Here is a 14,357-nt window from a genome sequence, read left to right as displayed (position 1 = left end):
GGGGTGTGCAGCGCCGAGCCCCGGGGGATGTGCAGCGCCGAGCCCCGGGGGTGTGCATCGCTGAGCCCCGGGGGTGTGCAGCGCGAGCCCGGGGTGTGCATCGCTGAGCCCCGGGGGTGTGCAGCGCCGAGCCCCGGGGGCATTGCTGAGCCCGGGGGTGTGCAGCGCGAGCCCGGGGGTGGCAGCGCGAGCCCGGGGTGGCATCGCTGAGGGGGGTGTGCAGCGCGAGGGGGGGGCAGCGCGAGCTCGGGGGTGTCATCGCGGGGGGGTGTGCAGCGCGAGCCCGGGATGTGCAGCGCCGAGCCCGGGGGTGTGCAGCGCCGAGCCCCGGGACGGCCCCCCCCCCCCCCCAACCCCCGCGGAGGGCTTGCGGTGCCGCCTCTCCCGGGAGCGCGGCCGGGGGTACCCGGCGGGGGCTGCAGCGGGGGTCTGCGCCCCGCGCCCGGGCGAGGCCGGGTGTGCGGGCTGCGGGCAGGGCCGGGCGCCCGGGACCGGCGGCGCGGAGCAGCCCAGGGCAGCCTGTGCATCCCGGCCCCTTTATTTCCAGGTACACACACGACAAAGCTGGCGGCGGCCGAGCCCCGGGACTCGCTCCCGGCACCGTGACCCGAAGAACCGGTCGAAGACCGGACCGACGTGGAGCGGGATGGGGCGGCGGCCCCGGCGTTTCCCTCCTCATGGCCTCCCACGCTTGAAGAGGAAGATGAGGAAGCCGCCGAGGAGCCCCTTCTCCAGCAGCATGCCAAGCCACAGGCCAGGGCTGGACAGGAGGTTCACACCTGCGGTGGGGACAGGAGACGTGAGTGTGTCTTCGGGGAAGAACCCTCCGGCCGTGCAGGTGAAAGGCACCGATTGCTTTGGTGTCACTCTGTGGTCGGGCCCAGACACAACCGGGGAGGTGGGTCTGGCTGCAGGGAGAAGTGTGGGGCCGTCAGACCAGGCTCTGCCACCCCTGTCCGGCCCCCGGGGCTGCAGGGAGCAGCGTCTCCCGCAAGGGCACGGATGTGCCCGGGGATGGCCCACGGGACCCTCTCCTGGAGCCAGCACCCAAGCCCCTTCCCCGTCCCTGCTCACCCCGAGTGCAGCCCACCAGGCTGGGCTGGGCTGGGCCAGGGGCTGCGCCCAGCAGGGCTGGTTCCCACCGGGACCTGCTCCGGGAGCCCCACTCACCGTGCACGGACACCACCGTGCCGTTTCCATGCTGAAACGCTCATCAACACCGCCCAGCGCTTTGCGGAACTTCACGCAGTAATAGATGCCGGCATCCTCGAGGCGAACATCCCTGATGTGGATGCTGAAGTCTGTGTCGGACCCACTCACTGCCCTCGTCACGCGGGGGAAGGAGGCCGTCTGGTCATAAACGGTCTCGTTCCCACTGCCCCAGCCCTTCAGCCACTTCACGGCACCAGCGGGACCGTCTCTGGACATGGTGCAGGTCAGGGTGAGCATCTCCCCCGCTGTCACCGACACCTTGGGCTGGGGTTGCTGCACCTTGAAGTCCTGACCTGCCTGGGCATCCGTACCTGGGCACAGCGACAGGAGGGTTTGGGGCTGATGAGGGGCCCCGGAGCCGGGGCACAGCACGGGGCATCGCCAGACCCCCAGCCCAGAGCAGGGGACAGAGAGATGTCCCCATCCCTCGCCCCCCGGGGCAGCCGGCACTGCTGGGGACTGCGGGACGGGGAGGGCCTGGGGCCCCCGGGACGTGCTGGAGTAAAACAAACTCTTCAGCTTGGGAAAAAAAGCAAGCTGGAAGGGAGGTAGTGAGAGAAGAGCCCCAGATACCCGCGGGCACAGGGGATTGCCCTGGCAGTGGTGCGGGCGAGTGTGCTGTGGGAAAGGCGCTGGGGCTCTGCGGGGCCCCCACTCACCCGGGGCTCTCCAGAGCAGGAGCAGCATCAGGCAGCTGAGAGGCAGCACCCGCATCGTCGGAGCCATGGTGATTCCCATGTCCTGCTCCCTGACGGCACGGCTCGCTCGGCTCGCTTGGCTCGGCTCAGCTCAGCTTGGCTCGGCTCGGCTCAGCGGAGCGCTGGGCTCTCTCCTGGCAAAGGGGAAGGAAGGGGCTCACCGCCGGCCAAGTTCCTCCACGGACCCCTTGCACAAGTCGCAGCTGGTTCCCACAGTGTTCACGCCATCTCGTGTCACGAGGCTGGTCCTCGCCAGCGACGTCAGTCCCGCTCTCCCCGCGGATGTGTGCCACGGCCACGGCCACGGCCACGGCCACCAGCATCGGGCAGCCAGAGAGAGGGGCCCCAATCCGGCACGTTCCCACCACGCGTGGCCAGCCCACGCACCTCAGGGTGCCAGAGGGACACCCAGCCCTCGCCAGCAGGATCGGGGCACGGGCTGGCGTCTCCGACGGGCCCGTGGTGCGGAGCCGGCCCCGGGCTTCTCCTGAGCCCCGCTGCAGCCAGCGCTCCGGCCGGCTTACCGAACCGGGGAGGGCACCGAGCCGCTCTCCTGCCCCGTGCCCAGCGCAGCCCCTCGGGGTCGGGGCGGGCCGGGAGGCTCTTCGCCCTCGAATGATGCCCTTCGGGGGTGAAGCCCGGCGGAGCTGCCGGCCGGTTCTGCCGCTGCCCCTCGTCCGCCCCGGGGCAGGCACCAAAAGCGTTAACAGCCCGCTCCCGCTCGCCTCCATTTCCTGCGCAGCTTCTCTTTTTCCTTCTCCCGGAGCCGGAGTCCAAAGTCGGAGCCAAGTGCCGATGGCTTGGCGCGCTGCTGCGGCGGCTCAGCTCCTGCTCGGGCACCTCAGCCTCTTCCCACTGCGGTTCCCGGGTGAGTCCGGGGCGGCGGCGGCAGCCCCCGCCAGCTCTCCCGCTTCCCGGTCCCGCTGGCCTGCTGCTCGCCCGGGGCGGGACGGCGGGGGAGCGGCGCGGCCGCCGCAGCAGATCGCTAACGCGAGCAGGCCGGCACAGATAAACACCGGACGGGGCGGGGGGGGGTGGTGGTGGTGTGTGTGCTTTCCTCCTCCGACCACCTTTTTGGGCTGCGTGGGGATGCCGGGGGCAAAGCGGGCGGGATGTGCAGCGCCGAGCCCCGGGATGTGCAGCGCCGAGCCCCGGGGACGTGCAGGGCCGAGCCCCGGGGGTGTGCGGCGCCGAGCCCCGGGATGTGCAGAGCCGAGCCCCGGGGGTGTGCGGCGCCGAGCCCCGGGGATCTGCAGGGCCGAGCCCCGGGGGTGTGCAGCGCCGAGCCCCGGGGGTGTGCGGCGCCGAGCCCCGGGATGTGCGGAGCCGAGCCCCGGGGGTGTGCAGCGCCCAGCCCCGGGGGTGTGCAGCGCCGAGCCCCGGGGATCTGCAGCGCCGAGCCCCGGGATGTGCAGCACTAAGCCCCTCCAAGTCAGTGCCGAAGGTAGCGGGGGGCTTTGGGCAGGAGGGGTTTGGGGGCAGGAGGGGTTTGGGGGCAGGAGAGGTTTGGGGGCTGCGTTCGGCTCCAGGGCCGCACATCCCTGCTCCTGGCCGGCTCTGCACAGCCCCGGGCTGTGAACCCTGCTTTCTCGCAGAGCCCCAGTAATCCTGGCTAGTGTTGTACAGAGCTGGGGCGTTAATGTTTAACAGCACTCGGGAGTTTTTGCTGCCAGGAATTCCCCTTGGCTCTGCACCTCTCTGGACTCAAGCATCCGCAGCGCCTCCTGTTAACCACACGGCAGGGGATGCGAATTTGCCCCTTGTTCATTTTGAACCCGGCTTCCACCGCTCCCAGTGCCTGCGGTTTGTCTCTGCCATATCCAGGGATATTTCTCAGCTGAGCTGCTGCAAACTGGGAGCAAGCTGGGGCTGCTCTGCCCGTGCCGTTCAGGGCGAGTGGAGCAAGCTGTCGCCTCGCTCCGTCGCTCAGCCCCAAACCCTCCTGTCGCTGTCCCCAGGTACGGATGCCCAGGCGGGTCAGGGCTTCGAGCTGCAGCAACCCCAGCCCAAGGTGTCGGTGACAGTGGGGGAGACGCTCACCCTGACCTGCACCACGTCCGGAGACGGTCCCCTTGGCCCTGTGAAGTGGCTGAAGGGCTGGGGCAGTGGGAACGAGACCGTTTATGACCAGACGGGCTCCTTCCCCCGCGTGACGAGGGCAGTGAGTGGGTCCAACACAGACTTCAGCATCCACATCAGGGATGTTCGCCCCGAGGATGTCGGCACCTATTACTGCGTGAAGTTCCGCAAAGCGCTGGGCGGTGTTGATGAGGTGTTTCGGCGTGGAAAGGGCACGGTGGTGTCCCTGCGCGGTGAGTGCAGCCCAGTGGGACGCTGCTCCCGGGGACCCCATCCCACGGCCCCCCACCCTGCCCGCGGCGGGGTCCCGTGCTGCCCTGCGCCCACCACCCTCTCCCCGCTCTGCCTTGTATCTCCACAGACACAGCCCTGGTTCCCGGCATGGTGGCTGCAGCTGTAGGACTCTGCTTCCTCCTCCTCCTCAGCCTCTTTATTGCCCTTTGCATGCGCAGGAGGAAGCGCAGAGGTGAGGCGGAGAGCCAGTGCCTGGCCGGGCCGGTGGCCATGGGCAGCTTCTCGCCCATCCCTCTGCGGTGCTGTGCAGGGACCCCCGGCACTCCCAGGTTTGTACCCACCACCTCTTCTTTCTGCACCCCGAGATGAGTGAACCACCTTATCCACCTGCCTTATCCTGGTTTCCTCTCCCTCTGGAGCAGTGGTTTTCCCCAGAAAAGGTCCTTTACTCACAGGCGCATCGCTGCGCTGCATCGCTTCTCTCTGCGTTTCACGGGAGCGCGCGGTGGGGAGCACCCAGCACCGGGGAGCTCCCTGCAGCCCCTCACCGCAGCGTCTGAGCCCGGCCCAGGCGTGCAGACAGCATGTTGTCCTTCTCCTTTGCCTTCAAAGTGGGCATCGTGCAGCCACGTGCCGCAGAGTCTGGCTAAAATTTGGGAGGGGAATTGTGGAGCGCTGTCCTGAGTGGGGTGGGGAGGGGACCTGGCTTCCTTTAGCTCTAATGGCTGTCCTTCCCCCTCCGCAGCGAAGTCCCGGATGCAGAGTCCTCCCATCTGCCCAGCCAGGTAAGAGTGAGCCGTGAATACAGGGAAGAGCATCCCGTGCCGATGCCCTGGCTTGCAGGGACTCTGCAAGGCTCCGGGGCCAAGGTGGGCATTGGGTGAGCAGCAGCTGCCTGCACGTGGTCCCGGCACGCTCTGCACCGTGGCACGGGGCCATCTGTGCGGCTGTGGCACCGCCGTCCCGGCTTGAACCTGCCGTTAGGGTTATTTTTGCAAGATTTATCTTGTGACAGCATTCCCCGTTTCTGTGCACTTCTGCAGCAAAGCAGCAAGGAGGACAATGACATCCACTACGCCGATCTCCAGCCCCTGCCCGCGGCCCCGTGGCACGGCAGGAGCCCCGGCACAGCCTGCTCTGAGTATGCCAGTGTCAGGGTAGCTGCCAAGTGACGTGTGGCACCGCAGCCTGCAAGGCCGAAGAACCCATCTCGGCGGAGGAAGCAGAGACATTTCTGCAGGGCACAATAAAGAAGTGGATCTGTTTGCGTGGCACACCCCGGTCCAAGCTCGGCACGCTGTGCTCAGAGCTGGCAAAGCTCCCCTAATTCATTCCCGTCTCAGCGGCAGTGCCGGGTGAGGCTCAGGGCTGGACCCGCTGTGCTCTGGAACGCAGGATCAGGCCACGAGGCTGAGCACCTCTGCCTTGTGCAAGCTGTTCAGTGCCGATTGCAACAGGAGGACTTCACGCACGCCTGTCTCCACCAGCACGGGCCACCACCAGCACTTTCCTGGCTCAGCCAGTCCATAATTTGTGTTATCTTGTCACCACACTAAGCCCATCCTCATTAAAGCCAGCAAACAGCCGTGCCGTCCAGTCCCGCTCGGTTCAGAGCAAGAGCAATAGTGCCGGTCCCGCGGGGTCCTGGGAGACGCGTGCCCTCCGCAGCCCCGTGCCAGCTCACCCCGCGCTGCTGCCGGGCTCGTGCTGAGCCCCACCGGCAGCTGCCGGCTCCCACCCTGCCCGCGGGCAGCTCCCCCGGGCAGGGCGGCTGCCCGGCTCCCCCGAAACCCGCATCTTCTGACAACGCACGGGGCAGTTCTCGGGAACAGTCCTCCGTGCTGCTTTGCTGCAGCTCATGGGCCGAGGACCAGCCCTCGCCCGCCTTTCCCTGCCCTCCCGAAGGGGCCGGTATTTGGGAATGGGGCTCATGATGCTGCGTTAAAACCAGGGCAGCTGGCACCAGCCAGCCCGTCCACCTCTTCTCCCTGATCCGTGCACATCTCCTGCTCCAGCCCCAGCCGGTCCATGCACATCTGCTCCATGCACATCTGCTCCATGCACATCCCCTACTCTGTGCAAGTCTCCTGCTCCATGCTCATCCCCTGCTCCATGCACATCCGCTCCGTGCACATCCCTTGCTCCATGCACATCTGCTCCGTGCACATCTGCTCCGTGCACATCCCCTGCTCTGTGCACATCTGCTCCGTGCGCATCCCCTGCTCCATGCACATCTGCTCCATGCACATCCGCTCCGTGCACATCCCTTGCTCCATGCACATCTGCTCCGTGCACATCTGCTCCGTGCACATCCCCTGCTCTGTGCACATCTGCTCCGTGCACATCTGCTCCGTGCGCATCCCCTGCTCCATGCACATCTGCTCCGTGCACATCTGCTCCGTGCGCATCCCCTGCTCCATGTACATCTGCTCCGTGCACATCTGCTCCGTGCACGCGTTCTCAGTGCCCACCTCCGAGGGGAGCAGGCCGGTGGCCGAGGACGGAGTGTGGCGGTGGCAGGAAGCCACGGAGTGCATGCTCCACGCCGGGCACCGCTGCGGCGCCCAGGCGTGCCCCGGCACGACGTACCCACACGCAGCCACCCGTGCCGGCAGGCGCTCCCACTGCACCGTGTGCCGCCACAAGCAGACACCCGCCTTCACGGGCACGGGCTAAGGGCGAAACACGCTTTTCAGGCAGAGGAACCTGCTGCTTCTGCTGCTGCTGCCTGTAACCTTGAAAGCCGCTGCAGTTGCCGGTTTCCAACTTTATCTACTTTTTACCATGAAATCGAAAAAGAGAAGTGAAAGAAGACAGCGTGAAATAGCAGCGTGTGTGTACCCAGGGGAGCTTTGTCTGCCAGCAGAGATCTTCTCGGGGAGAGAATTGTTATGGGGGGAGAGGAGCCACTACTGAAATTCATTTGCATGGCTGAATCAGCATCCTCTGCTCTGGGGGACATGCCCTGGGGACAGTTTTGGGTCATTTCTTTCTCAGGGGCACTCAGCACCCTGTAGGCACAGTGGGGTGGGGGGGGGAGTTTGCCAGGGCAGGGGTCCATCACCGCCACCCCCAGCACCCATCACCCAGCCTGGCCCCCTCTGCGCCTGCCCCAGCAGCAGTGAGGGGCTGTGGGGTGGGGGTGCCGGGGTGAAGCCTCCGGCAGCGTTGGGTCCCGAGCGGAGCCACGGCCACGCCGGGCAGCGGCTCGTTTCCCAGCCGAGGCGGCGGCTGTTCTGAGCAGGACACAGGGGTTGCCCAGGCTCTGCGTAGGGAGGACACCAAAGCTCGCAGAAAGCTCACGTCAGGATTGCGAACAGGAGTATGTAAAATAAGTGGGTGAGACTGAAACTGGGGATAGACCTCACGGACAAGAGGAAATGAAATTCAAGGGGATTTAGGGCTTTTTAAGCACTGGGCTAGGTCAGGAGGGGGGAAATCCAGTTCGATACAAGCATATGCAAAGCAGCGAGTGAGCAGAGCACAGTGGAGCACTCTGTACCTAGGAAAGGGCCCAGGTCTGCGGCTTACTGCCCAGGGGAGGGATTTGGTACTTATTATAGGAAAATCCTTTAAGCCACCAGCCCGGGGTGTGCCGGCAGTGAAAGCACAAACAAGCGCCCGAGCACAGACACAAGGTAGGAGCGTGCCGGGGAGCGCCTCGCTCGGGGGGCAATGCCTCGCTCGGGGGGCAATGCCTCGCTTGGGGGGCAGCGCCGGGCAACGCTGGGGTCGGGGATTTACTGCTCATCCGGGGTGGTTTCCCGGTGCCATCGGGTGTCATGTCCCGCTGAGCCGCCCACTGGGTGCTTGAGCGAAAAAGGTGGGTGCTTGTGCCAGGTCGAGAGCTGCAATGGCTGAGGCGGGCGCAGGGCGATGCTGGGGCCGGTACTCGCCGGGCTCCTCCTGCCCGCAGCCGGGGCAGAGCAAAGGCGGCTTCGCCGCGGTGCGGAGCCGAGACGGTGGCTGGATGGGCGGTGGGGAAAGGCTCGGCATCCCAGCCAGGGAGGGGACATGCCAGCTCCAGCCAGGGTCTGGGCTGTGTCCCAGCGTCAGACCCCATGCACGGACACCCCGGGGCGGTGCCGTGCCGGGGCAAGGGTGCAGCAGGGGCAGATGAAGCCGCGGCGGTGTGTCCTGGCAAACGGGCCTGGCAGCGGCCCCTGCCACGGTGAGAAGCTCCCGGCGTGTGGGTGGTGCCGGGGGTTTTAGCCAGGCTTTTCCTCTGTGTGGTCTGTGAGCCCGGCAAGCGCGGTGTGGAGCCGTGCTCCTGCTCCCCACCAGCCTGGTGCCAGGACCTCGCCGGATGGCAAAGCCGAGCAACGGGGTTGAGGAGAGGCTGAGCTGGGCTGTGCCGTGGGGGGGTCTGCGCGGACCCCCACCCTGCGGAGAGGCAGAAAGCAGGAGCTGGGGAAGGGCCAGGGGATGCTCGGGGGCTGCTCCGGCATCTGCTCCGCTCCCGGCCCCAGGGGCTGGGAAATGGCTCCTGGAGGTGCCGAGGCAATAGGGCTGGCAGGGCCTGCCGGGGCGGCGGTGCGTGCCGTGCCGTGCCGTGCCGTGCCGGGGAGCCAGCGTGGGAGGTGTGGGCTGTGCCAAGAGCCAACGGGGAGCACGAGCCTCCAATGGAGAACATGGAATAACAGAGAGCAATTAGTCCGGAGAGCGTGACTGACGGAGGAGGCTGGCCCCAGCAGCGAGGGGAGGGGGAGCAATGATTTAATTAACGCCGAGGAAGAGCATGGTCTCAGCTAGCACATGGGGCTGGCTGAAGCAGGGGGATGTGGGCATCTCCCTGGTGACCTGGGGGACAGGAGAGGGCTGGCAGCACTCGCGAGGGAGCGGGACAAAGCTGAGCTTGTGCTGGAGCCAGGGCTGAGCAAGGAGAAAAGGGGAGAGACGGGGATAGACGCCTCGTGCCCTGCCCCGGGATGCTCCAGCTCCGCAGCGAGAAACAGAGCCCCCCGGCGCTGGCAGTGCCTCTCACAGGGATGGGTGCCCAGGGGCCATCGCGTCTCCCAGGAGCCGGCATCGCTCCAGCTTGTCCCCTCCAGCGGCTGATGGGGCAGCGGCTCCAGCCAAGGCTCTGGTTTGTGGCTGTCTCTGTCCAAGATTCCCTTGTGCTCCTGCTCTGTCCCCGTCCCTGTCCCCATCCCTGTCCTTGCCACTGTGAGACCGTGGTGGCCACAAGCCCGTCCTCAGGGAGAGACAGGCTGGTCCCACATCAGCATTAGCCAAACAGCAATGGGTCCAAGAGCATCCGATGCCACAGGGCCCCCACAGGGCCCCCACGATGCCACAGGCACCCGGTGATGCCATGGGGACCCCGTGATGCCATTGGGGACCCGGCGATGCCGTGGGGACGCCAGGATGCCATGGGGACCAGGCGATGCCACGGGGATGCTGTGCCAGGACACTGACGGGGAGCAGCATGGGGAGCTGGAGGAACCGCTGGGGTGCTTTGAGGGGGTTGGGAAGGGCGAGAGGGTCTCAGAGACACTTTTGATTGTCCCCAAGAAATGCCACGCGGGTCTTACCTGTGCCCGCTGACTGCCCCGGGCTGCGCTCCTGCCAGGAGAGGGAACTGGAGGGAGAAGCCCTGGGATGCTGCATGGCCGGACCCCGCTCCCACCAATTCCAAACCCGCCAGCTCGCCCCTTTGCAGCTCCCCCATTTCTCAGGCTTTTCCTTGGAAAGCAAGGAACGAAGCCGAAGTAAAACAGTGACGCGCTTTACACTGTTCCTGATTTATTTCGCGTCTTACTTATTGAATCTTATTCCCCGGTTTCACGGTTATTGTGGATTTTTATTAAAGGGGATAAACAGGTCTGGGATTTGGGGTTGTCATAGGAACTGTTTCGGTGCCGCAGCCTCACTGCCAGCCTCGTCCTCCCGCTGGGTGCCTGATGTAGTGAGGGCTCTCGCCAGCACAGCAGAGATTTCTCCAGCCCCCCAAGCACAGCCCCAGTGAAAGCCACGTTATGGGACAGCCGCCCCATGGCACTGGGGTGCCCTGAGGGACCCCCCGGGATGTTCGGGGAGGAGGTGGGCTCCCGGGCACTGCCGACCTGTGCCCACGCTGCAGCCTGGCCTTGCGGCCACGGGAAAGTGAACCGGGAGCCCCGGGCTGCGGTCCAGGACTTTAAGCTGAGGAGAGGTGGAGGTGCTTGGAGAACGCTGCTTGTCCGTGTGGATTCTCTGGTGTCTAACAGGAGGTTGTGCTACCGCAGCTCTTGCTGCTGGGAACCTCTCTGCCCGACCTGGAATCATTTTCATTAAATCCCTGGAGCTGAGGGCGTGTGGGGCAGACCGGGGGTTGCCCTCCGGCCATTCCCCATCTCCTCCATCGCAGGCAGAGGGGGCAGGCAGTGAAAATGAAAGTGTCAAACACATTTCAAAGGAAATCCTTTGCGCCCAACACTCCTTTGGCCCGTGCGGTCCTTCGCCGCAGGATGTTGTGGAGGCCAAGACTCTGGCAATGATTAAAGAGGGATTTCCAGGACCGTGGGATGAACAGGAACATCCAGTGCTTAAGAAAGACTTACTTTGTGCTTTCGGTGTTTGACGGGACATTGCTCAGGGATAATCACCCTCCAGGGCCGGCATGGGGAGGGTGGATCCAGCTACGGCACTTGGTCCTGCCAGCACCCGAGAGAGGGTCCCAGGGCAGGCAGGAGGGGTGTCCTGCCTGCACTGGGGAAGCCCGGGGCTCTTCATGTTGGATCAACTGTGGGTGGCACATGGGAGTGGTCCTGGTCCCCCCGACATCCACATGTGCATCGTTCCCGGCATGAGCCGTGCGCGTTCCCGGGGATGCTCTGGTGGGTTTTGTCCGGGGAAAAGAGCCGGGGGCCGCTGCTCGGGATGGGGAAACCCTTTGGGGAGCTCCCCTTCCCGAGGGGAGCGCAGGGCGTCCCCATCAGCCAGCGAGGGCAGGACGCTGCGGGGGTCCCCGGGGCTCCCCGCTCCTCCCAGCACGGAGCAACCTTAAAGCTTGGCTGTGCTTGGCGGCGGCCCCGGTGCTGGCAGCGCCCCAAGCCCGGCACAAGTGTCCCTCTGAGGAGAAGTGCAGGGAAAGGAAAAAATATTTAGAGAGGCAGGAGAAGGGGGAAAGCAGGCGCTGCGGGAGGGAGCCACGGAGAGGGCTGAAAGCGCGCTCTCAGCGGGTTTTTGTTCGCCCCGGACGTGCCCAACGGTGCTGCCAGCACGGAGGGGCTGTGCCGGCGCCGGCGGCTCCCGGCGTGGTGCGGCCAGGCGAGGCCGGTACTCCGGCAGCCTGCCCGGCGCCTCGGCCCGGCGACACGCCCGTTAGCAGGATGCGGCCCCTGCAGAGCCTTCGGTGGGGAGCTCCATCGCCCCGGCTGGGCTGGGCCCCTCGCTGCCGGCCGCGGGGTGGGCAGCACAGCGGGATCAACAGTGCGCTCGCTAAAATAATTGCTTCTGACAGATCCATTTCTTCCGCAAGGTTCAGGCTTAATTTTATAATGGTATCGGTAACTATGGCAACGTGTAAAAATAACATATCCCCGAGCCCGGCAAATTCTCCGTAAACAGCTCCCAATCTCCAGGAGCCGAGCGAGGCCCCGGCCAGGCGGGCAGCGGCAGCCCCCTGCCCGCAGTGCTGCCGCGGCCGGCTGCCTGCACCGGGGTTAGTGTTTGCGTTAGGATTCACACGATGACTAATTAGCGGTGTTAACTGCTTATGCCTTGGGATGATGATTTTGCTAATCCTTTGGGCCCGGCAGAGCTCACAGCGGCTAATTGGGTGGATATCATTAATGCTGGCGGTCAGGAGCCTCTGTCAAAGGGCTGCGGCGCAATGAAGGCTGGAGCATCTCTCGTGCACGTCGCAGGGCAGATGCTTTGCCACCGGCTCTCCAGGTTCCCTCCTGGCACCCGAGACCCGGCACGGTGCTGGCAGCCGCCGGGGGCCGTGCATGGCTTAGACCCTGCAGCACCACCGGGCCAGCAGCCCCGTTCGCACCTACAGCCCCATCCCAGAGCTGTCGCTGCTGCACACGCATGCACGTGTGTGCACCCACATGCAAACACATGCACACACGTGCACACGCGTACGTGCACGCATATGCAAATGCATGCGCCCGCATGCACCCGCAGAACAGGCTTCCCACCTGCATGCACCCTCCCTCAGCAGACATCAGCTGGGGCAGACGTGCGTCTCAGCTCAGACATCTCTGGCCGCCGCTGCTAGCAGATAATCCCAGGCAATATTTTCGAAACCTGTTAGACATCCCACAGACCCTCTAAATCCCTGATCCCCCTCCACAGCTCCGGCAGTCCTCTGGCCCCTGGCCCAGCTGCCCGGCCCCGTGCTGCGCCATCCCCTCCAGTCTCGAGGCCGAGCTCCGGGGCAGGATGGCAGCGTTTCACAGCTCTGATCTGCAGCTCCTTACTGGGGCCAGGCCAGACCCTTGGGACTGATGCAGTCACCAGGAGCGTGGTGGATCTTGCAGAGCCAGAATTAATCCTTGTGCTTTTTGTTGCCCTTCAAAAAAAAGACAAAACAATGCAAACCCCTTGCAGAAGCATTTTCCTCAAGCTCCCAGCAGCAGGACCAGCATGGCCCCAGCCCCGTGGAGCTGGGAGTGCTGGGTCAGGCAGCATGGATGTGCCTGGTCTCCACGGGGCCAAAGCAAACAGCCCCGAGCCCCGGCATGCAGCCCCCGAGCTGCAAGGCTGCTGTGGGGACAGCGTGGGGACAGCCACCGCAGGGACAGCCCGGTGTCAGGGCTGGGGACGGTGCTGGCGGTGCTGGGGGCTGGTCAAGAGAGCAGCACCCCCGCTCCAGGGCTGGGTCCGGCCGTTTCGGGGGGTGCATCCCCCCTGCATCCCAGCCGCTGCGCAATTGCTGTTTCTGCCGCGATACGTTAGATACGGCACTTACACAAATAATCTCAGTAAAAGCCCTCACTGCCAGCCACGCCGTTATCTCTCGGCACCCTCGTTAACAACACTCGGTAAAGGGAGATGTGGGGTTATACCGGGACTCCCGCACCCCATGCGCCCCGGCTCAGCCCTCCACTGGGGCATCTCCCCGGCTCCGGAGGTGCGAGTGCCTGGCCGGCCAAGGTCCCACAGCACAAATCCCCCGCCAAGCCTCTGCTTCAAAGTCCCGCAACTGTCCCTGTGCCTCCAGCGAGAGCTCTGACGAGCAGGAAGCGATGGGCTGAGATAGCTTAACATGATAAATCCCCCCGCGTTAGCATTTTTATTTTCATCTGCAGCTGCCGCAGGACTTTATCAGGCAGCCCAGCCTGCAATGAGTTACAGCAGCCGTGCCTGGGAGTGCGCGGAGCATTATCTGCTATTGCAGCGTTGGATGCGCTTTCATGATAACAATTTGCAATCAACAAAGAACTTTGAGAGGATGCAGGAAAAAAAAAAAAGGGCAGAAGAAAACCGAGATGATATCGCTCCTCCCTCAGCCAGGCTCCTCACCCTGCCATGGTCCTAGCGGTACCGCCAAGGGGAGACCAAGGTCTTCTCTAGCATCGCTCCATGGGGCCGTAGGCTCAAAGGCACCCGCAGTCCCCACGTGCATCTCCACAGCCTGCACCCCGTCCACCCACCCGCAGCACCCCGGGAGCCCTTGGCCTCCAGGCACGGTCCCTGGCCGACCCTGGGCACGGGCACGGCACGGGACCAAGTGAAGAGCAGGGGGCAGCCGGAGGAGGATGGGCTGCATCCAACGTGGGGAACCGCCAGCAGCTCTGGCAGGGACCTGGCCCGTTGGGGAGAACCACAGCTGCAGGGGCTGGAGAGGGCGAAGTAAATTTGTCTGGCGTCAGCGTGACAAGGCTACGTGTCACGCCCCTGGTACAGAAATTAGCCCCTGGTACATAAATTTGGCTGTGGGCTGGGGGGAGCTGCTTGTGCATCGTGGGGATCTGGGTACCAGCACCGCCACCACCTCCCCGTGGGCCGGCACGGTGCAGAGCTTTCCCCTCTGGAGCGGGGATGGAGGCTTCGGCTCAAACAGCTCCCAGGAGCCCATCAATGATTAACACCCAGCTCCGAAATGTCCCCTGCATGGCTGGAGCTCCCTGGCTGCCCCTGCCTGCCCTCCCCTCCCCTCCCTGCCACTTTCTCCTCCACAGCACTGCTGCTCCCGGGGCT

The 14,357-nt window shown here is 65.0% G+C and overlaps 2 protein-coding genes across 2 annotated transcripts; one reads left to right on the top strand and one right to left on the bottom strand.

Annotated features, from left to right (window-relative positions):
* Positions 1 to 1,209: 1,209 nt before the first annotated feature.
* On the bottom strand, positions 1,210 to 1,970 carry LOC127023494 (tyrosine-protein phosphatase non-receptor type substrate 1-like; the record flags this gene model as incomplete). Its single annotated transcript, XM_050907609.1, has 2 exons — positions 1,872 to 1,970; positions 1,210 to 1,523 (listed from the first exon to the last, which is right to left on the bottom strand). Coding segments are annotated over exons 1-2 (393 nt in total), but the record flags the coding sequence as incomplete, so codon positions are not given.
* A 635-nt stretch (positions 1,971 to 2,605) lies between these two features.
* LOC127023323 (signal-regulatory protein gamma-like) lies at positions 2,606 to 5,808 on the top strand. Its single transcript, XM_050907397.1, has 5 exons — positions 2,606 to 2,778; positions 3,869 to 4,222; positions 4,351 to 4,552; positions 4,969 to 5,008; positions 5,267 to 5,808. The coding sequence occupies exons 1-5, from the start codon at positions 2,706 to 2,708 to the stop codon at positions 5,393 to 5,395; spliced, it is 798 nt and encodes a 265-aa protein (XP_050763354.1). The 5' UTR covers positions 2,606 to 2,705; the 3' UTR covers positions 5,396 to 5,808.
* The last annotated feature ends 8,549 nt before the right edge of the window (positions 5,809 to 14,357 follow it).

Source organism: Gymnogyps californianus, chromosome 17, assembly GCF_018139145.2.
Source record: "Gymnogyps californianus isolate 813 chromosome 17, ASM1813914v2, whole genome shotgun sequence".
In the NCBI taxonomy this organism is placed as follows: Eukaryota; Metazoa; Chordata; class Aves; order Accipitriformes; family Cathartidae; genus Gymnogyps; species Gymnogyps californianus.
Note: the sequence above shows the minus strand (reverse complement) of the source record. Positions and strands in the feature narration are given on the sequence as shown.